General features: G+C 39.9%; 1 protein-coding gene across 4 annotated transcripts; it reads left to right on the top strand.

The window, feature by feature from the left end:
- The first annotated feature begins 2868 nt into the window (after positions 1-2868).
- LOC136695271 (CCR4-NOT transcription complex subunit 2-like) lies at positions 2869-18556 on the top strand. Of its 4 annotated transcripts, none has more exons than XM_066669250.1 (15): positions 2869-2973; positions 5835-5954; positions 8642-8711; positions 11065-11212; positions 11455-11637; positions 12949-13028; positions 13128-13253; positions 13650-13774; positions 14083-14203; positions 14358-14514; positions 14846-14907; positions 15001-15050; positions 15638-15738; positions 17115-17259; positions 17378-18556. In XM_066669250.1, exons 1-15 carry the CDS (start codon positions 2965-2967, stop codon positions 17462-17464), a joined length of 1584 nt encoding a protein of 527 aa, XP_066525347.1. In that variant the 5' UTR covers positions 2869-2964; the 3' UTR covers positions 17465-18556. The 4 variants fall into 4 exon arrangements, with proteins under 4 accessions (XP_066525347.1, XP_066525349.1, XP_066525348.1 ...); XM_066669249.1 differs by lacking the exon at positions 2869-2973 and adding an exon at positions 3066-3193; XM_066669252.1 differs by lacking the exons at positions 2869-2973; positions 17115-17259; positions 17378-18556 and adding exons at positions 3057-3193; positions 15421-15490 and having other exon boundaries at positions 15638-15729.
- Positions 18557-22800: the final 4244 nt, after the last annotated feature.

The raw sequence follows: 22800 nt of genomic DNA, 5'->3' as shown, positions 1-22800 counted from the left end.
TCAGAGCTGGAGAAGCCTGTGCTTCCTCAGCCTCAACCAGCGCACCACTAAGTACGACAGAGAAGAGACCTCTTTGATATCATCTATGTAATACAGATAGAGAAAAAAAACTGATACTCATACACCTCAAGCAGAGTAGAAGGCCTCCAGGCCAGGGGCTAGAAAGAGCGCTGTCATAATCCTGGCTTAGTGCTGGAGGTAGAAAAGCTCTCATGTCCTAGTCATTAGCCTGAGCAATGCTTCTGTGACTTCTGAGCAAAAAAATGAGGTATCCTTGAACTTTGCATTGTTCTGATATCAAATACACTGTTTTCAATTAGAAACATAGATTTCAGAGAACTGTACAGTGTTCAGTTTATAGGCATTGAGAGACACACACAAACAAACAGTGTAAAGTATGTGCACATTTGTATAAAGGGGCATTTAATGGTGTGTGTTAAATATAACCACTCTTTTTTACCAAGTAATAATTCATCATCAAATATTAATTCAACTGTGCATTTCTCCTCTGGTCTTCTGCAGGCCTTGGGTCACAAGCTATTATAAAAACATACCTATGCACATCTACTGCCTGCCTATAGAAACTGTGACTCCTCGACACAAGCAGAAGAAGAAAAGGTGATGAAGAAGGAGGAAATAGAGTGAACATGGCTCCGGGACTCCTGGTGCTGTCAGCAGAAAAAAATTATCTGAGAGACGAGTACCCTGTTTACTTGCAAGCTGAACAAAGTGCTCAACATAAGTTCCTAAAAACTGGATCTCAGATTAATTTGTCACTGTCATGGTTCTCAGTTAGCTTTTCACTGCGGATCAAAACAAACTGTCTCCACAATTTAGTTATCGGAATATTTAAAGCTAAATACTTACTAAACACACACACAGATTTTTTAAAGTTATTTATTTGTATTACTAATACATTTATTTACAATACATGCTTTAATATATGTCATTATTTATGAACTATTGGGTGATTTTTCATTGTATTATATTGGCAATTTTAAAAGCAATTAGCCACAAGAGCTCACACTACAGTGACTTTATCATAGAAATGAATGTTAGATGCAATGCAAGACACTACTTCTATTTTACTGTTGAAAAATTGTTAATTTCTTTAAATATTGTGGTGAGGAACAGTGAGATATTCATGAAAGCAAAACAAAGAAAATATTTAAATACTGTAATAAATCAATTTTTACAATACTCAAACACTGACCATTTAACGCATACTGATTGAGTTTACTTGTTTAAAGCCTGTATTACTTTTTTATTCATTCATTCATTGTCTGTAACCGCTTATCCAGTTCAGGGTCGCAGTGGGTCTGGAACCTACCCAGAATCACTGGGCGCAATGCAGGAACACATCCTGGAGGTGGCGCCAGTCCTTCACAGGGCAACACACACTCACACATACGGACACTTGAGTCGCCAATCCACCTGCCAACATATGTTTTTGTGGGAGGAGCCTGGAGCACCCAGAGGAAACCCACGCAGACACGGGGAGAACACACCCAACTCCTCACAGACAGTCACCCAGAGCGAGACTTGAACCCACAACCTCCAGGTCCCTGGACCTGTGTGACTGCGACACCTGCTGCACCACCATGCCGCCCTATTACTTTTTTATTCTCCCAAAAATATACTTCTCACAGACATAATCTTCAAAAACCTGAATTTTCGCCCATCATGCTGGCCACAGAGTTGAGCTAAGACCCTTGAGATATCCTTCAGATTTTATATCAGCTTTTGAGGAATATTTCAACAACTTTCCCAAAAACACCATGGCACCAAAACACAGTGAGAGCTGCAATGGGTGGAAGTTAACAGGAGGAGCACTGAGTAATTATTTTAATAAAAGTAATTATTTTAAAGCGTGTCCTATGCATGTCATTATAATTATGGCCTCCAAACTCTTAAGTAGAAACTACTGCGATGGACTGGAAGGCAACTGTAACCCTCTGGGGCTGATGAATGCACCTGCACTTAAAACAAAATCGTAATGGTGTAAATACGATTTATACATTTTAATTTTATATTTTTAGAATCTTAAGGATAAAACTGTGCAGAATCACTTGAAGATGAATCTGAAGATGTACTGATGTGCCCTTTTGATTCCACATTATTTCAAGATCATATATTATGCATGTCTACAGGTTATGAAGCTGTGAATAAGGATTAAGGTACTACATACATGTTGTTTTTCATTTAGCTGCAGTGTCATAAGTTAGCAACCTCAATGCTTTGCTGTCCATGCTATCTAATGAGCCCAGGTACAGGTAGAATGTCAGCATTCTGACATGAAAATACCTATAAACAAACCTGAGACATGTTTCAAAGAGTGATACATAATGATGTTGCCAGGATGCTAATATGCTACTTTTGCTAGCCAGAATAATTACAATTTTTGAGATATCAAAACAACCCAGGCAGCATTTTAATACAAACCTTCAGTTCAGATATCACTCAGTGCCTGCTTCACTCAAAAATCTGCTTCAGTAGACAATATTTAGGATTTGGCAGAAACACCGAGTACTTAATAAATGTGAAATGGTGTGCAAAATGTTCCTGCTGCTTAAGTAGCTTAAGGTGAATAGCAGAGGTTCAGAGCCTTAAGGGTTTGACTCGTGTTATGTGCCATGCCAAAGAAGCTTACTTCAACATGGCTACACTCATGTGGGTGACCCTCTCTCTGGAGCATAAAGTGGCTCATTCAGAAACTGCAGAGCTCTTTGACTTTCTATCACAGGGGATTTGTATCTTATAGAAAAATATTATGTCTTGTTTTTGGAGGTGCGGATAACAGAGCTTTTAAACTCTTATTACAGTCAGTGCAAAATTAAAGGTCTCCAGACAATGTTTTTCGACCCACTGGCACCCCCTCATGTTTGAGGGTCAGAGGCTAAATGTTTCACCGGCGCTTTCCACTGTACAGCGCTCAGCCATCTTGGACCTGAGAAAGGGAGAGAGATGAATGCGGTGAGTCTTTTTACCTGCTTCGGCAGCGTTGTGGCTCTGACCAGGCATGAATATAGATTAAAATATCTTCTTTGGTTATGTCTGGAGGATTTCGCGTGGTTTTCGTCGTTTCTACTAAGGGTTTTCTGTATGTATGTGTGGGAGAGGATGTAAAATGAGATGGGGGCTGGAGGAGAGAAACAAGCAGAAATGCAGGCCTGAGATCCACACTGAGACAGGGGTTTGTTTTACTGTTTTACTCTGGTTCGATTGTGTTTAGACTCGGAAATTACCCGCTTTCTTAACATAGCTAAGTCCTCCAGCGACCTTAACGTTATCAGAGGGACAAAAACACCGTTTCAGGACTGAGGTTTTTGTTGCGACTTTATCGTTAATTGAGCTAGGACGGCTAGCTTGTTGCCGGTAACGGTAACGATATAAATGTACTTGGTATCCACTTGTAATTTTGTGTGAATGGCTGTGTGTGGTTCAATACAGTAATAAAGACACGGCGATATACTGGTGCACGGCTACGGCCCACTTTTCACCTGTTTTTTGCGGGTAGCTAACGCTGCACAGCAGATAAAGATTAGCTGTCCAGCTAGCGCTACAATAACAACAATAACACAGACCAGTGTGTACCGAACAGGTGTGGGGGCTTATCTAGACATTACATATTATCGTAGTCCTTATAGAAACTAGTTCTGGCCCTGAGGTGATTTATATAGAATATATTTTACATATGTGTCCATAAACACTGCAGCTTCATGTTAGCATCCTCCACGTATTACATTCATATTTACATTAGTGGGGTAGCTAACGTATCTTGGAAGTAAGCGCAGGTCTTTTCCACCACGAAATATTGAATTCTCTTTCGTTTCTTTTTTTTTTCTCCCCATGTACTGTATTTTTACTGCCGTTTACAGCCTCCTAAAGTGCAGCACAAAGTTAATATTAAAGAAGTGACAGCTTTAGGCAACATCATTTTTATCTCAGCTGACCACATAATTCATTACCAAGAAATTGTACCAAGAAACAAAATTTAGACCCAAGACCACTGCCCCCCCAGTCAATCATGGTGCTGGGAATGCAGTTTTTTAGAGTGCTTTTAAACCACAAACATGGAAAGTAAACAGCGTAATTTGGAATATATACAGTAGGATTTTATATACTCTGAAGGACAGTACTGGAATTTCCAACAAAACTGTTATAGCAAACTGCAGAAAGTAATTAAAATGACCATTTTATTTATATGTATAAAGTTTATGTATGCCGTCAGGCAAAACATTATTTGGATATAAAAATCCAGATTGGATTAATTAAGCAGATACTTAAGAGCCTGGAATTCGATTCTTTCTGCAGTGATTAACATGTTTCAGATAGCAAGAATTTAACCCAAATGTTGGCTGAAATTGTTAGCTTTGCAGAAGAACTCTTGGACATCACTTAAATGCTTCAAGCTGAATCATAAAAACTCTAGCAGTACGTGGTTGTGTTAATGAGCAGGACACTATACCATATTAAACAACCGTCACCTCATGGATATGTTTTGAATGTGTTCAGCATATGAAAAACAATTCAATGTTGACATTAAGTTGCGTGCTGGTGTGTGTTTGTATCAATATGAAAAGCTACCACAGGTCACGCTGAGTGATGGGCTAAAACGCAGATTAACAGCTGGTGTGGGTTGACCCTCCTGGGGTGTAGTTGTGTTTTCTGTTCATTGTGCCTATTGCCAAATTGTTAGATAAATATTAAATGAAATAATATCGATGACACCGTGTGGAAAATTAATTTGCCTGCCATGTACATAATATGTTCAAAAGTATCTAGACACCCCTTGTGGATTGCACTGGAGCAACTGAACATGAGCTTAAAGTCACATTGGCCATTGCTCACTAAAGTGAAGGAGTCCCATATGCATTTGATAAGATTTAGTGTGGTGTTTGTGATATTTTTACATTATTGCTGAAACTTATATAAATATCCAGTCATTTTTACTTTGCTAATACAGAATAAACACTTAGGGTGAGTCATTCATTTTACAGATTCAGAGATAAATCAGGTGTTTTTAGAGATTAATTGTAAATGTTTATGTATTTTTCTTTTACATTATTTAGTTTCAGAACAGTAAGTTAGTTGAAACTTTGAGTCTCCTATTGAGTATTTTATTGTGATGTTTTGTTTTTATATATCATTGAATATCAAACTATTCGGTTTTGTATGGAGGTTAATTTATGTATTCTGCTCATTTTCTGTTTTCAGTAAAAGGAGTCTTCCCTTCAGTAAGGAAGTGTGTACTTTTTTTTAGTGGTGTATATATTAGTCACAAATATATTGTAATTTTGTAAATTTCATGCTTTGAATTTGGCTGAATTTTTGTAATTTTTTGTTTGTTTAAATGAATATGGCTGATACAAATTTGTGTATTTTGAACCATATTAAAATTGTCTTTATGACATCAGGGAATCTATATCCATAGCAATATTCAAGACTTGTCATGATATATAGACATTGCACAACAGTATAAATAGGTTCTAATAGTTTTGTCTTATTTCTGTTTTATGAATAAAAAAGAAAAGCATTCCCTGTTTGCTGCTAGTTAAGAAGTATCATGACTTAGGTGTGATATCAGGCTTCAAATGTGAGCCCCTCTGACTGCAATATGTTTTTCTGTGATAAGGCTCTATCATCCTCATTTTGATGATTTACTCTATGCAGATATTAGGGAAATACTATTTTTATGTAAAAAAAAAAACTCAGTCTTATGTCTCCTAGTAATGTGAGTGATGAGGTCTGTGACTGCCCTCATCACTCACATGTGAGTCCATGTGAGTGATGAGGGCTGTTAGATGATTTAACATGCTTTCCTTCATATGCAGGTAACAAACATGTTTAGCGCTACAAGAAAGAAGTTTGTGGATGAGGTAGAAAGTGACTACCCAGATGAGAGCATGTACTACAGCCAAGCATCCATGTTTCCACATCGATCAGAGAAAGACGTAAGTGTTGTTTGTTATTGCAGTGTGTCTGCTTCTCACTGTTAAAGGCTAAGCACCAGCTATATGAAAGTGTCATATAGCTGGTGCTTAGCCCCCGCCCCAAAGGTGTTCGGAAACTCTTAATAGGCGTCTTGCCTGTGACGTAGATGGTGGGCAACAACTCTAGAAGTCGCACTTAATTTAATGCAAAATGACGAAAAGGTGTGTTGTTTTTGGCTGCAATCATTCAATGTACAGTGGGACATCTGTGAACAAATGGCACAAAGATCCCAAAATATCCAGAAAATGGACTAAATTTGTCAACTTTAAACGGGCACTTTGGAAAGGACCATCCGCTCACTCCGTTATCTGTAGCTCACTTCACTGGCGCTTTTCCAACAATATGGGCATGTAAGGACACCAACGAAAGGTGTTCAAGAGCCTCTGTAACATGGAGGTAAACAGGGTAAGGACACTCACTTCGCCTGTTTTAGTTGGTGTTAGTTAACGTTAGCTTGACTCGCTAAACTCGGTGGATCAGATTATACTCGGCTACGTAGCTGCCTTACGGAGGTTTATAGTGTCGGATGAATTCGAGTTCAACTTCGATCACATTTACAAGAATAACGGTACCTCTACATTTGAGTTTAGCTTATTGCTAGGTTATTGTCATGAATAATGTTGGTTATTTAGCTAGATACTGTCATAACAGTCAGTCATAACGGTGTTTTACCGCGGCGTTGTTCAGCTGTTGTCCACCAGTGACGTCACGGTCGCGTTCAAGAATTTCCGTAGCGAGGTCGGGTTTTTCCGTCAATTTAATAAAATTGTCAGTTTTAAAGCAAATTAAGCAGCTATTTTCATTTTAATTCATACTTATATATGTCAGTAACTAAAATAATGTGGAATATTCATGGAGGTCCATTAAGTGGTGCTTAGCCTTTAAATGTATATAAGGAAACTACAGTATTAACATGACAAAAATCAAAAATGTAATATGAACTGCCGGTATTTAGGTTTTGAAAATGTATTTGTAATGGAAAAGTTTCTGCTTGTAAAACATGAATAATTAGTGCCTGTCTTGTGTACAAACCGCTGAGGATATTATTTGAGTTCTTGTTGTCTGTATTAGAGATTGCTTAAGAGTGATTTTATACCTGGAGTTTTTTTTTTTGCTCTAGTTCAATTCAGTTCTCCTTCCCATCCTCCATACAGGGAATATCCAAGTGCACTAAAAATCCAATACAACAAACCAGAATATTCTCTTTGCTGATTGGTCAGACCTGTCTAGGGCAGGAGCAAGAAAGTAAATACAGGAAGAACGTTCGGTTTTTTGGACTAGTGCATATTTCTGTTCTCAGTATAGCAGCTAAACTTTAACTAGTTCTTTACTGAAGTGCTCTGCTGCATCCAATATACAACACAGTTGGCTACAGGAGCTGCTTAGCTCAAAACTGCTGAGTACACTTGGTAATTGTTTCGGGTCAAGGTTAGATCAAGTTCTCTTCACAAAGGAACTGCCCCAGGATTTGGGAACAGACCAATACCACCTCCTCTCAAGGGTCTCGGTGTGGTTGTTTTGGTCCACATCCAAATAATACTGTTCGTGAAATAGTAATTTTTAAGTCTACTGTACAGACAAATGTGAGACGGTGCTGTCAAAGTTATCATTGCTTACTTACAGAGGCAATAACTTTCCTAAACAGAGAAGTACCCTAAAGAACAAAATACACAACTCGTTAGTGTCCGTTAATTCTCCAAGTGGTGCAGTTTCCAATTAAAACTAGTTATGTAAGGTCCTTTACGTGCTGTAACCAGTCTGTTAACACAAGGATTTTCTCAGTTTGTGAATATACAGAAAAACAGATGGGTTAGTGCTTCTGTCTTCACATGCATTATCTTCAGAAACTGTCCTCTCAGAACATTGCATAACGGCATCCAAGAAGCAAAGCTTTACTGATAAATGAGCACAAAATTAAACCAAGTTTGGCAAAAGAAGATCAAAACAAGCCTGATTATGATTACCAGCTTATCCTGGTGGAGAAGGCATAGACTAGTCGACGCAGTTGGGTGTAATTCACTATTTGGAAGCAAACAAAATAACCATCTCAAAATGAAGCATTTACTTCTGGATACAGACAGGTTAGCGTAATTCCAAACATTCACTCACAAATGAGTAGAGAGGACAAAGAATGTGCTTGTCTCCTTAAGTGTTCAACATATTCAGCCAATATCTGCACCTTCTGGAGAGGGCTTAAGAGGCATTTCACTTTTTTGAGCCAAGCTATACAATCCCACCCAATGCTAACCTTTGGAATACAGTCACCTTCAGTACAATCCACTGTAAGCACAAAGTTAGTCCTGCACAGAAGTGTAGCCGAAGGAAGCACTGAAACTTAAGCTATTAATTTACACTGTTCCAATATTGATGTCTCAACTTTGACTAATCGTTCAACCCTTAACCACAGTGACTGCAGTGTGCCAGTTATGGAACAGGAATTGTAGTATATTGATGTTAACCAGAATGAGTTGGGTAATTGTAAGTGGGGTGATTTTTACAAATGTAAATGTGTGTGTATACGAAAAACACTGAATAAATGAAGCAAATACATTTAATACATACCTTTTTAAATATAACGCAATTTTTTTTCCCTTTTTTTTACTGTTTGTGGCATTCACCAAAGTCGTCCTCTCTGCTGTTTTTCCAGATGCTGACATCGCCATCTCCATCATCAAGTCAGTTGTCTCAACTTGGAACAAGTTTATATGGGCCACAAAGTAAGGCACTTATATCATGAGCTTATGAGCTTAATGTGTGTTATGAGCTTAATGCATATATCCTAACATGTTAAAATGGTGTCTCTATGGGGGGAAAAAAACCCAAAATACTATTTCATCCGAGTTCTATTTCATGCACAGTGTATGATTTAAAGCTAGTTTTAATCTTCTTTTCCGCTAAATCAGTTTCAGGGTCGCAGTAGTTAGTTTTTCGCAAAATCCTAAACAATTAACACAGTTTCTGATTGTGTTATTTATTTAATATTTTAACAATGTGTTTATTTACCTGTAGATCTGTAATAAAACAGTAACAATATATATTGCAGTAGATATGACATCAATGGTGATGAGAAAAATGTTTGATGGTTTCATGAGGGCTTTAAATACAAAATGTTGGAAAAGCGCACAATGTATATGCAGTGTTTGACTTAATGAAAACACCCCAAATAGGCTCTTGTACTTAAACAACCTGAATCTTTGATAAACATGATGTGAGTGAAACCTAATCAGACAATCATTTAATAGATTAATTACTTGGTTTTATCTTGAACCTGACATTAACAGAAATAGTGTAGACCCTGAGGAAATCAAGAAAATTAGTTGATCAGTTTTGTGGTTTATTGAAATCTGAAGGAGATCAGAATATCGTGTAACATACAACACACTCAAAAAGAACTTCCAGAACAAGAGCCGGAATACATTCATTCATTCATTATCTGTAACTCTTATCCAGTTCAGGGTCGCGGTGGGTCCAGAGCCTACCTGGAATCATTGGGTGCAAGGCGGTAATACACCCTGGAGGGGGCGCTAGTCCTTCACAGGGCAACACACACTCTCACTCACACATTCAGCCGGAATACAACAGCATTAAAACCAGAGAGAGTGAACCAAGTTTAAATGAAACCATATCTGGTACATTTATCATTATTTTTATAAACATTTTATGTACTGGGACGTTATTGTATATTTTGTGAACATAATTTATTACGTCAACGAAGGTGTAACATTTACAATGATGTGGTTTCATTTATGATAAAATCTTTAGCATTTTTTTTATTTACTACAGGTAAAATGATTAATAATCAATATCAACTGAAATTAAATATTTTATTGTGATATTTTTCAGTTATTTCGCACAGCTATATCTGCCAGTGTGTTCAAAAAAGTTTCACTGTGTATTTCAGTGTGTACAAAAAACAAAAAAAAAATCACAGCATAAGTAATTATGCCCAAAAATGAATCCATTCATGTTTTTCATTTACAAAGTAGCAAAGTTCTGTCTGATTTGGAATGAGTTAACACTACCAATTACTCCTGGCTGGTATACACTCATTTATGTAGATGCATGTTTAAGCTTGATTAAAGTAACTAGTTAATAAATTAATGGATAATGAACAAATTGTTTAAATAGTGGTTTATTTTTTGGGGAGTCAATTCTAGTAATGCAGTAAAAGGAAAATTCTTGTCCACATTTCTAACCTGAAATTCTGAATCCTGGAAATGCTGACCATTTTAAAATGCATAATATATAAATAAACATACAAATCAATGACATTTTCAGCTGTTATTTCAAAGTTTAAAGTGGAATGTAAAATTAGAAACAGCTTTTTTTAATTGGCTCTTCCTTATACATGTGTAATCTCTTGTGTATCATCATAAATATCTCTTTAAAATTACTTGCAATATAAATATACTTTTAAGTAAGTAAATGGGCATTTTCTGTGAGGAGTTTGGTGTGTTCTCTCTGTGTCTGCATGGGTTTCCTCCGGGTGACTGTCTGTGAGAAGTGTGGTGTGTTCTCTATGTGTCTGCGTGGGTTTCCTCCGGGTTACTGTCTGTGAGGAGTGTGGTATGTTCTCTCTGTGTCTGTGTGGGTTTCCTCCGGGTGACTGTCTATGAGGAGTGTGGTGTGTTCTCCCTGTGTCTGCGTGGGTTTCCTCCGGGTGACTGTCTGTGAGGAGTGTGGTGTGTTCTCCCTGTGTCTGCGTGGGTTTCCTCCCACAGTCCAAAAACACATGTTGTTAGGTGGATTGGTGACTCAAAAAGTGTCCATAGGCGTTAGTGTGTGTCGCCCTGCGAAGGGCTGGACCCGCTCCAGGGTGTGTTCCTTCCTTGCGCCCATGATTCCAGGTATGACTCCGGACCAACTGCGATGCTGAATTGGAGAATGAATGAATGAATAATTGGCCAGTTTGCTATAAGGGTACCCAGTGGCCTTCTTGACTACAGTTTTTTTTTTTTTTCCTCAAGGAATTATTTAACAATTTTCTGAGGTGCTTCAGCAAGCTATAATGATCTACACATAGCTGTTGTCTTTTTAAACTTCTAATATGTTCTCTTTATTCCATTCCAGGTGCACTAGGGTTCCCAATGAGGGGGATAAGCAATAACAACCCACAACTAAATCGCAACTTATCACAGAGCACTCTGTTGCAAAGTCATGCCACACCCACTACAGGTGTTCCTTCAATGTCCCTCCATACTCCACCCTCACCGAGTAGGTAAGGCACTGCAGGGTTTTTCTTGAGTGGCTCCATGCAGCATTGTTTCCCTTTCCCCAAAACACCAGTTGCCATAAATAAATGTCACGCTTTCTATAGGTGACTTCTCAAGGTGTTCTTGAGAATTGTCGGTGCCTTTTGAAGCAGTTTTCTTTTAAGTTGTTACTGTGACGTCACTTTATGTATGCAATTTTAAACAGATTCGTCAGAGCTTAGGTATGTTTTCTGTGACACTTTTACAGGGGGATATTACCAATGAACACGAGGAACATCATGAATCATTCACAGGTGAGCCAGAGCATTTCACTGAGTGGAAGGACCAACAGCATGAGCAGTTCAGGCCTGGGCAGTCCAAACCGCAGCTCACCCAGCATTATATGCATGCCCAAGCAGCAGCCGTCCAGGCAACAACTCACCATCAACAGGTACAGAACAATTTAAATTTCTCTTGATTTGAGCTGTGCATGTTTGTTTATTCATACTGAGGTGTTTTTTCAATAAGACAGTACTAATTGTGTTTAATTTGAAATAAATTTAAGTTTTAGGTAGATTTACTTGAATCTCTTTATTTTCTTGTTTCCCGTAAAACTTGACGTATCCTTATATTGTTGTGTCAAAAAAACAATTAATTTAGTTTCTCACTGAAGTGAATTACTGTATTGGATGATGGCAAACTAGTTTTCATAGAAAGAAAATGGTGCCTTATTTTACCCCTGTAATTCCTCTGATATTAAATGTAATTGACATTGTATTTACCGAATATATACTTTAGTTTATAAATCGGTAATTGAATCTTTTTACATAAAAATAGCATTTTTTGTTTTTGTTGAATGACAATGCCATTTCTTATTTATAGAGTATCCGTTTTAAAATTAAACATGTATGATGTAAAAGGGACCAGGGTAGCATGATTAAAACAACTTTTTTTTATTATTTTAGATGTCAGTGGCTCTCGTTAAAGGCTAAGCACCACTTAATGGACCTCCATGAATATTTCACATTATTTTAGTTTACTGACATAAGTATGAATGGAAATTCTTGAACGCAACCGTGACGTCACTGGTGGACAACAGCTGAACAACGCCGCGGTAAAACACCGTTACGACTGACTGTTATGACAGTATCTAGCTAAATAACCAACATTATTCATGACAATAGCCTAGCAATAAGCTAAACTCAAATTTAGAGGTACCGTTATTCTTGTAAATGTGATCGATGTCGAACTCGAATTCATCTGACACTATAAACCTCCGTAATGCAGCTACGTAGCCGAGTATAATCTGAGCACCAAGTTTAGCGAGTCAAGCTAACGTTAACTAACACCAACTAAAACAGGCGAAGTGAGTGTCCTTACCCTGTTTACCTCCATGTTACAGAGGCTCCAACAGTCACCAACGGTCTTTTAAACCTTATTCCTTGAATTAGTAAGAAATAAAATATTTTCTGACTATCAATAAACACAAGTTAGGAACTCAAATTCCACTGTATTTATTTTTTTGACACTTTCATAGAGCTGGTGCTTAGCCTTTAAGATGAGTATGTTTTTATTTGAATAAATATCTATTAACATAAACTTTTTTAATACACTGTGAACCTTGCATTTCAAAACATATCAAATATCAGTTTCTGAATTTGTGTCTGTTGATGATCAAACTTCCAGATGAATTGAGCGCCTCAACTAAATCCTTGTCTAGCTGTGCCTTGATAAATGTTGTAAATTATTTTTCTCTGTACAGCATGTCAGGTTTTGGAATGGGACGAAATCCTGCTTTTGGAATGAACAATTCTTTATCGAGCAGCATTTTTAATGGCACAGGTAAAAAAAATAATCTCTACCTGTTCCTGACTCTGGTGATGAAATCTTACACGTATGTTGGTTGCTGATGGTGTACCACTGGTTGGTCTCTCTTTGCAGATGGGAGTGAAAATGTGACTGGGCTGGACCTGTCCGATTTCCCTGCGCTAGCAGACAGGAGTCGAAGGGAAGGAAGTGGAAATCCAACCCCGCTGCAAAACCCATTGGCTGGGAGAGCTCCATATGGTAAGAGCACCTCTGAGGGAGGCAGAAATAGAAAGGTCTTCTCACACATAGTGTTGATATAACAGACATATGATTTCTGTTAAATGACAGGCTTTTTAAATGTATTGAATACTTTGGTGTGTATGTGCGATGTCGACAAGAGGAAGACGAGTTCCTTTTGTAATCTTAATTCTGCTTAAGGTCTCTTTGCTTTGTTCCAAGGGAGTTTTCGTTGCCACAGTTTGTCTAGGCTTGGTCTCTTGAGCCTTAGTCCTGGATTTCTGTTACACTGCTTAATGGTTTGACATGGCAGCTGTTCAAAGCTCTGTACAAATAAATCTGAATTGAATTATATGTATACGTTACATCTCTCATTTGCAGCCGTTAATTTAATTTGAGTGCTTTCCCTCTTTCTAGTTGGAATGGTCACAAAGCCAACAACTGAGCAGTCCCAAGACTTCTCCATTCACAATGAGGACTTCCCTGCACTTCCTGGACCCAACTATAAGGATCCCACCTCTAGTAGTGATGATGGCAAGTCGGTAAGCACATGTGACTGCAAGGCCAACACATAGAGTAGTTATTCTGTGCCTTGTTTAGCATTAATTCTGATTCTGATGTTTCAGTCTTTTTTTCCCTTTTGGGGACTCTACATCTCAGAAATATTTCAAATCTATTTAATGTGGAGCATCACTTACTGTCTTCCATTGTATCTGATTAGGTTTTACCTAAGCGTAGCTCAGGAATAGGTGCTTTTTTATGCATTGTTCTGTGATGATTTTTGTTTAGAATGCTTGCTGTTAACTTACCTTGCACGTTGCCATTAGCTTTGCTTCTCTCTCCACTGCAGAACCTAAACTCATCAGGTAAAACTATATCCAGCACAGATGGGCCAAAGTTCCCTGGAGACAAGAGCTTGATGCCACAGAACAGTAGCCAGCTTAAGAAAGGAATTCAGGTGCTGACTGATGGTAAGAACCAGCTACTAAACCTGAATCTTATTTGCTGCTTTTTCTCTAGAGCCTTGTGTGTGTGTGTGTGTTTATACTATATGACCCATCTGTTCTCTGCACTGATTTTTTTTTTCCTCTAACTTGCTAGTCACCCTGCTTTTTAATCTTCCAGGTCGAGTGACAAATATTCCATCTGGGATGGTAACAGACCAGTTTGGGATGATTGGCTTATTAACATTTATCCGAGCAGCAGAGACCGACCCTGGAATGGTGCACTTAGCTCTGGGAAGTGACCTGACGACACTTGGCCTCAACTTAAACTCACCAGAGTGAGTACCACACCATTTTCAATAACTGACAACTGAAAGAGGAAAAATAAAAACGTATTAATATCTGGCTGAGATTCTTGGCTGGTGAAACCCCAAAAAGCTTTTGAGAGTTATTGAGTTGTACCTGTTTCACACACGCATTAAGACGACCTTACATCGTTTTCCTCACTGACCAATCAACTTGTGAAATATGCAATAGTGAATTTCTGAGTGCACTTAATGTAGGACCTTGGAATAATCTCAAAAGTCGTTCCTGAAATGACTGAAGTGAAAATTGTGTTATTGTAATGATTTTTAGGCAATCCTTTGAGTCATTTTTATGATTTTGCAGAAATCTTTATCCCAAGTTTGCGTCTCCCTGGGCGTCTGCACCCTGTCGGCCCCAAGACATCGGTGAGTGTCTGACTCAGTCTGCCAGAATCGGGCAGAGACTGGAGGAAATTCACCTGTACCTCCAATAACTCCCTGACTGTTTCTCTCTTTCAGATTTCCATGTTCCGTCGGAGTATTTAACCAACATTCACATAAGGGACAAGGTATGATCTGGGATTTTCATGTAACTGTTGGTTCAGCATGAAACTTCTGCTGTCAGCATTATCTGATAGATTTGTCGGACAGAGCCTTATCCTACTCAAGATTATACCACAAGTCTAGTGTCATTGGCTGAATACTACTAAAAAAATTCAATGACCAGGACTAAAGGCTTTCATACACGTCTAATGAGTGTCCTGATGCCCCAGCCAAAGTATACCACAAAACAGTTTCTCCTTTCGATCTACAATTTTATTTTAATCTTCTTTCTAATTCACTTGTTTGAATTCTGACTGTGGTTTACCTGTTGCTGACCAGCTAATGCTTTTGTTTCCATCCCTTCCCTCTACCATGTACCCTGTTTGTGTGCATTAGCTACACCAAACAAGCTTTATTCAAACCAGAGGATAGCTGTAGAGCCATTACTGGGCCTCATAGACGGAAGTTGAGTTCTGCCTTTCTATTAGTATGATTGTGTTGAGGAAGACAGCTCTTGTGGGTGTGTGTGACTGAAGCCATATGTTCTTTGGGGAATGTTAAGATAATAGTTTTTTTTGTTTGTTTTTTGCTTGTTTTTCTTTTACCTCCACAGCTTGCAGCAATAAAACTGTCACGGTATGGAGAGGATCTTCTTTTCTACCTGTACTACATGAATGGTGGAGATCTTCTCCAGCTTTTAGCAGCAGTAGAGCTGTATGTATGCCAAAGCCTTCTGTTTTAAGAGGGGTGGCGGGCAGTTGTATGCTTTAATGGTGTCTGGGCACAAGGATGTACAGTAGTAGGGCTGGATACACTTATATAGCGCCTTTTTAGACACCCAAGGATGCTTTACAATCAACACTGCTCAGAACTCTATTCCATTCAAGACTCAATCCACACACTGCAGAGAAGCGGCGGCCAAACGCGCACAGCGCTCTCTCAACCAGGAACGACCGTCCACCTGGAGGACTGTATCGTGCACTAGGGTTTCACCCAGGAGAGAGCGCTAATCCATATCTGGGCACACACACATACAGACATTCGTTCACATACACACTCATTCACTCATGCCAGGACAGTTATGACAGAAGCCAGTTCACCTAACCTCCATGTTTCTGGACTGTGAGAGGAAACACACAGACACAGGGAGAACATGAAAACTACTCCCAGATGGGACTTGTACCCAAGATCCCAGCGCTGAGAGGCGAATGTAGTAACCACAGAGCCTCCGTGCCGAACCCTGTAATTTTCTAAAGAAGTTGCAGCTTGTGGTTTGGCAATTTGAATTCAATTATAACATTGATAACATTGTTGCCAGTTCTGTTAAAACTCCTCTCTTTAGTACGTTGGGTGAATTGGATGAGTATATGAGTGTAATCCATGTCTGTGTCCAATGTGACACGAAACACAATCTGATTTGGACGTGTTATATATATTTTTAATTGACTTTTTCGTATTTATCACGAATTCTGTTGTCACATACCATTCTCTTATTCATTTGATATAGACGAAGACCACCTTGATTTTAATAACCCTTTGAAAGACCTGTTTAGACAAACTTTAAACTGGCGTTTACAATGTCTAAATCAGTGAGAATACCTAACTGAAACCAGCAGGATGGTGTAGAACCTGGACAAAAGTTTTAAATCCATCTTTTAAATGTGCAGGGGCCTCCTTTAAGAAAAAGATTTACTTTGATGTGTGTTCACGTAGATATCAGATGTCCATGCTGTCCTCTGAAAAAGTGATAATTATGATCAAGTTTCTGATTAACTGAGCTCACAAATATTGGATTTACTCAACTCTGAGCTACATACTGGGAATCTCTATCCTTTATAGCCAGGCTAGGCAGGTCACGTGAACCTTGAAGGACCTATGATCTCCTCTCAGCTGCCGTCAGTGGCGGATGAACATGAATGTAGCTTGATGTGAAGTTGTGGTAGTTGGTCATTCTGCAGTGGGCCTTTGTGTGTTGTCTTCATAATGAAATATGGAACATAACAAATGTTGAAAGTCCAAATATCATTTGTAACTACATTTAATAGATTGTTGTGAATGAATTTAAGGGGTGTGTTTATTTCTGTCCATAGTTTCAATCGAGACTGGAGGTACCATAAAGACGAGAGGGTGTGGATCACACGAGCACCAGGCATGGAGCCCACGCTTAAGACCAATACCTATGAAAGGGGGACATACTACTTTTTTGATTGTCTCAACTGGAGAAAAGTAGCCAAGGTATATTTGTCTGAAGTCTGCACGGGATATTATGTATTCTTTCCTGTTACCAGTGTTAAAACTTTGCACATAAGGGAAGCTTTTAAAAATCCCTCTCAATCTTTTCTTAAAACCACAGGAATTTCACCTGGAGTACGACAAGCTGGATGAACGGCCACACGTGCCGTCCACATTCAACTATAACCCAGCCCAGCAGGCCTACTGAGACCGTCCGACTCAAGGGATTTGGCTGACACTCACTGAAACAACAGAGGCCAATCATAGCTCAGGCATCCTGCTTTTATTCCACTGTCATCTGGAAGCACTGCTGCTGCCTACTGCCCCTGGGCTGGTTTCCTACCTCCACATTAATGTGCTGCCGCAAACCATCTTTTTTTTTTTTTTTTTAAATCCTAAAGCAAAAAGAGAAAATGTCTTCTTGCCTTCCTTTTTGTTTTTCAGTGATAAGGTTTCTCCAAATACCTACCCTTCCAGTGCACATTGGGTATTAAAACCGAAGGCAGGCTAGCGTGCACAAAGCAGAGCAGCGACAGTAATTCTGATCCACACCATCCAGCTAAATTGAAATTGCACACAAGCAATGTCTCAGAGGTAGACCTCCTCCGGCCTGGAGAGATTGCAGCGTTTAATTATTAAGGCACTATTCGGTCCTGAGAAAAGCATCATTTTTATATTGGCAAAAAAGTATTGCAGAAATTAGCGTCTTATAAAAGTTTTAATTTTCTTTCTTTGTGTTCAACTGAAACCCCTCCAAATACTTTGAAAGAATCCTGGCAGGAAAACTACAGATTTTTATATTCGTCATTTTCTGAAGAGATGAACCAGGAAAACACTGTCTTTCTTTGTTACAGTTTTGTAATAGAAGTGTACATTTTTTTTTTCTTCTTTTGGACATCACGAGAATAAAGATATGTATGTGCAAATGTGTATATATTATATATAAGAATTATATATATATGCCATCTATTTTGGAGAAAAAAAGAAAAAAAAACAAAAGAAAAATGCCCCCGTAGAACCTCGTTTTTAGGAGGTTGGCATGGATGCAGGACACGTGGGGGAAAAGAAAAACTGGACTTTTGTTGGAACTGCTGGATAGGGGACCAAGAGCTGGCGTCCCACACTTTGGACACCATCAGTAACAACGAGACGGAACTTAACGGCCAGAATTTCAGTGAACCAAGCACTCCCATATCCTCTTCGCAACCAAGATGCGAAGAGGTGATTACGAGGACTGAGGCACTTCAGTGGCTGTTTTCAACAGCAACATTTCTTAGGAAAAGTAAAGCCAATTAAAATGTTTATGGTTATTAAGGTGGCTCACGTGTCCTTCTTTTACTGCATTACAGTGATATGGTCATTTATGCAAGTCATATTTTAACACTTACTGTTCTTAGAGAGCTGAAAATGATATATTTCTAGTTCCAGGAAAAACATTCAGCTTTAGGTCAACAGCATTTCAAGTTTAATCAGTGACTGGAGGGTCATGAGAAGCCCTAGGTATAATCTGAACTGGGGACCACTATAGAAAAGATGTTAAGATTCTCAGACCAATAAAACTAAGTTGTCCTACTCTTTAGGTAAACAGATATCAATTACAGAGTAGGGAAAGTGGTTCACTGTGCTTCCGTGGTTGCCCACTAGAGGGGGTTAGTAGTAAACTTGAAAATATCACTCGGCCTCAGGATTTGTTTTGACTGCAAGAATTACAGCTTGCTGTTATCCCTTTATGAGATAGCAGTCTGAACTTTCACACCAAACATACTCAACTGCTTTATCATTATATTCTCATCTCTGTGAGCCTCTGTATCTAATACAATCAGCAATGCACCAGACCTTTTTCAAACCATGTTTGGAACAGACCTTTTGCCTCAGTCTGGTGTTAGCAAAGCTTACAGATGTCTTTTTTTCTTTAAGGTGTTCTGGACGATTTTACTTGATAACCTGAGGTATTTTCATCATAATTCCAACCCAGTAAACATTTAGCCGTTGATTCAGCGTTGAAATAACGTAATGACTGCCGTCTAATCAACTTTCTCAAAAAAACGTTGAAAATAATAGTTGAAAAGACGTCCAAACACAGACATTGAAATACGACTATTAGACGTATCCTCCCACAGTCCCCGTTGGTAGGTTATATTGGCGACTCAAAAGTGACCGTAGGTGTGAGTGTGTGTTTTGCCCTGTGAAGGACTGGCGCCCCCTCCAGGGTGTATTCCCGCCTTGTGCCCAATGATTCCAGGTAGGCTCTGGACCCACCGTGACCCTGAACTGGATAAGGGTTACAGACAATGGATGGATGGATGGAAATTGCTAAATCATGTTCTGGAACTATATATGATATATAAACTATATATTGATAAATTATTGACAAAACTCCTTGTGTGCAAGAGGAATATATGTATTGCAGTGAAGACCTTACTTTGTCAGACTTTGCTTCTGCCCATTGGCCAATTTACATCAAGAGGAAGTCAACAATTGCATGTTTTTGGACTTCCACAGAACAGACATTAAAGGACAGCTCAACACACTTGGAGGAGAGTCTGTTTTGTTAACTAACAGATGCCTGTGCTGGTTAGTATCATGCTGAGCGATATGTGTGTTTGTTTTGAAAAATTCCAGTATTCTGTTTTGCTTGAATTGAGGCTAATGTAATAATTATAATTATATTATAATGTAATAATTCTCTGGTATCTCTGAGGCCTGAAAAAAGTACATTCCTGCACATTAAATTATCCAATTACATTAATTCCCACCTTTTGGCTGGTACAAGGACATTGTTCTGACTAAAAGGCAGCTCTGCCTCCAGAGCCATTTTGAGTAGTGATTTTGGACACAAGCTGGGTGCTGTGTATTTAGTCCCCACTTCAGGACACTATTTGTGGGTTTGGACTCTTTGGGTTGTGTGGGTTTCCTCCAGGTTCTCTGCCTTTCTCACACAGTCCAAAGGCACATGTTGGTTTGTGGATTGACTGTGTGACATTGTCCAAAGGGGGGAGTGTGTGAGTGACTGGGTTAGTGTGTGACATTGTCCAAAGGGGGGAGTGTGTGAGTGACTGGGTTAGTGTGTGACATTGCCCAAGGGGGTGAGTGTGTGAGTGACTGGGTTAGTGTGTGTGAGTGACTGGGTTAATGTGTGACATTGTCCAAGGGGGTGAGTGTGTGAGTGACTGGGTTAGTGTATGACATTGTCCAAGGGGGTGAGTGTGTGAGTGATTAGGTGAGTGTGTGAGTGACTGGGTTAATGTGTGACATTGTCCAAGGGGGTTAGTGTGTGAGTGATTAGGTGAGTGTGTGAGTGACTGGGTTAGTGTGTGACATTGTCCAAAGGGGTGAGTGTGTGAGTGACTGGGTTAGTGTGTGTGAGTGACTGGGTTAATGTGTGACATTGTCCAAGGGGGTGAGTGTGTGAGTGATTAGGTGAGTGTGTGAGTGACTGGGTTAATGTGTGACATTGTCCAAGGGGGTGAGTGTGTGAGTGACTGGGTTAGTGTGTCAGTGATTAGGTGAGTGTGTGAGTGACTGGGTCAATGTGTGACATTGTCCTAAGGGGTGAGTGTGTGAGTGATTAGGTGAGTGTGTGAGTGACTGGGTTAATGTGTGACATTGTCCAAGGGGGTGAGTGTGTGAATGACTGGGTTAGTGTGTGATTAGGTGAGTGTGTGAGTGACTGGGTTAATGTGTGACATTGTCCAAAGGGGTGAGTGTGTGAGTGACTGGGTTAGTGTGTACCATTGTCCAAGGGGATGAGTGTGTGAGTGACTGGGTTAGTGTGTGACATTGTCCAAGGGGGTGAGTGATTAGGTGAGTGTGTGAGTGACTGGGTTAATGTGTGACATTGTCCAAGGGGGTAAGTGTGTGAGTGATTAGGTGAGTGTGTGAGTGACTGGGTTAGTGTGTGACATTGTCCAAAGGGGTGAGTGTGTGAGTGACTGGGTTAGTGTGTGTGAGTGACTGGGTTAATGTGTGACATTGTCCAAGGGGGTGAGTGTGTGAGTGATTAGGTGAGTGTGTGAGTGACTGGGTTAATGTGTGACATTGTCCAAGGGGGTGAGTGTGTGAGTGACTGGGTTAGTGTGTCAGTGATTAGGTGAGTGTGTGAGTGACTGGGTTAATGTGTGACATTGTCCAAGGGGGTGAGTGTGTGAATGACTGGGTTAGTGTGTGAGTGATTAGGTGAGTGTGTGAGTGACTGGGTTAATGTGTGACATTGTCCAAAGGGGTGAGTGTGTGAGTGACTGAGTTAGTGTGTACCATTGTCCAAGGGGATGAGTGTGTGAGTGACTGGGTTAGTGTGTGACATTGTCCAAGGGGGTGAGTGTGTGAGTGATTAGGTGAGTGTGTGAGTGACTGGGTTAATGTGTGACATTGTCCAAAGGGGTGAGTGTGTGAGTGACTGGGTTAGTGTGTGACATTGTCCAAGGGGGTGAGTGTGTGAGTGATTAGGTGAGTGTGTGAGTGACTGGGTTAATGTGTGACATTGTCCAAAGGGGTGAGTGTGTGAGTGACTGGGTTAGTGTATGACATTGTCCAAGGGGGTGAGTGTGTGAGTGATTAGGTGAGTGTGTGAGTGACTGGGTTAATGTGTGACATTGTCCAAGGGGGTTAGTGTGTGAGTGATTAGGTGAGTGTGTGAGTGACTGGGTTAGTGTGTGAGTGACTGGGTTAGTGTGTGTGAGTGACTGGGTTAATGTGTGACATTGTCCAAGGGGGTGAGTGTGTGAGTGATTAGGTGAGTGTGTGAGTGACTGGGTTAATGTGTGACATTGTCCAAGGGGGTGAGTGTGTGAGTGACTTGGTAAGTGTGTGAGTGACTGGGTTAGTGTGTGACATTGTCCAAGGGGGTGAGTGTGTGAGTGACTGGGTTAATGTGTGACATTGTCCAAGGGGGTGAGTGTGTGAGTGATTAGGTGAGTGTGTGAGTGACTGGGTTAATGTGTGACATTGTCCAAGGGGGTAAGTGTGTGAGTGATTAGGTGAGTGTGTGAGTGACTGGGTTAGTGTGTGACATTGTCCAAAGGGGTGAGTGTGTGAGTGACTGGGTTAGTGTGTGTGAGTGACTGGGTTAATGTGTGACATTGTCCAAGGGGGTGAGTGTGTGAGTGATTAGGTGAGTGTGTGAGTGACTGGGTTAATGTGTGACATTGTCCAAGGGGGTGAGTGTGTGAGTGACTGGGTTAGTGTGTCAGTGATTAGGTGAGTGTGTGAGTGACTGGGTTAATGTGTGACATTGTCCAAGGGGGTGAGTGTGTGAATGACTGGGTTAGTGTGTGAGTGATTAGGTGAGTGTGTGAGTGACTGGGTTAATGTGTGACATTGTCCAAAGGGGTGAGTGTGTGAGTGACTGAGTTAGTGTGTACCATTGTCCAAGGGGATGAGTGTGTGAGTGACTGGGTTAGTGTGTGACATTGTCCAAGGGGGTGAGTGTGTGAGTGATTAGGTGAGTGTGTGAGTGACTGGGTTAATGTGTGACATTGTCCAAAGGGGTGAGTGTGTGAGTGACTGGGTTAGTGTGTGACATTGTCCAAGGGGGTGAGTGTGTGA

The sequence above is a fragment of the Hoplias malabaricus genome, chromosome 4 (genome assembly GCF_029633855.1).
Source record: "Hoplias malabaricus isolate fHopMal1 chromosome 4, fHopMal1.hap1, whole genome shotgun sequence".
Taxonomy (NCBI): domain Eukaryota; kingdom Metazoa; phylum Chordata; class Actinopteri; order Characiformes; family Erythrinidae; genus Hoplias; species Hoplias malabaricus.
This window is presented reverse-complemented; position numbering and strand designations above follow the sequence as displayed.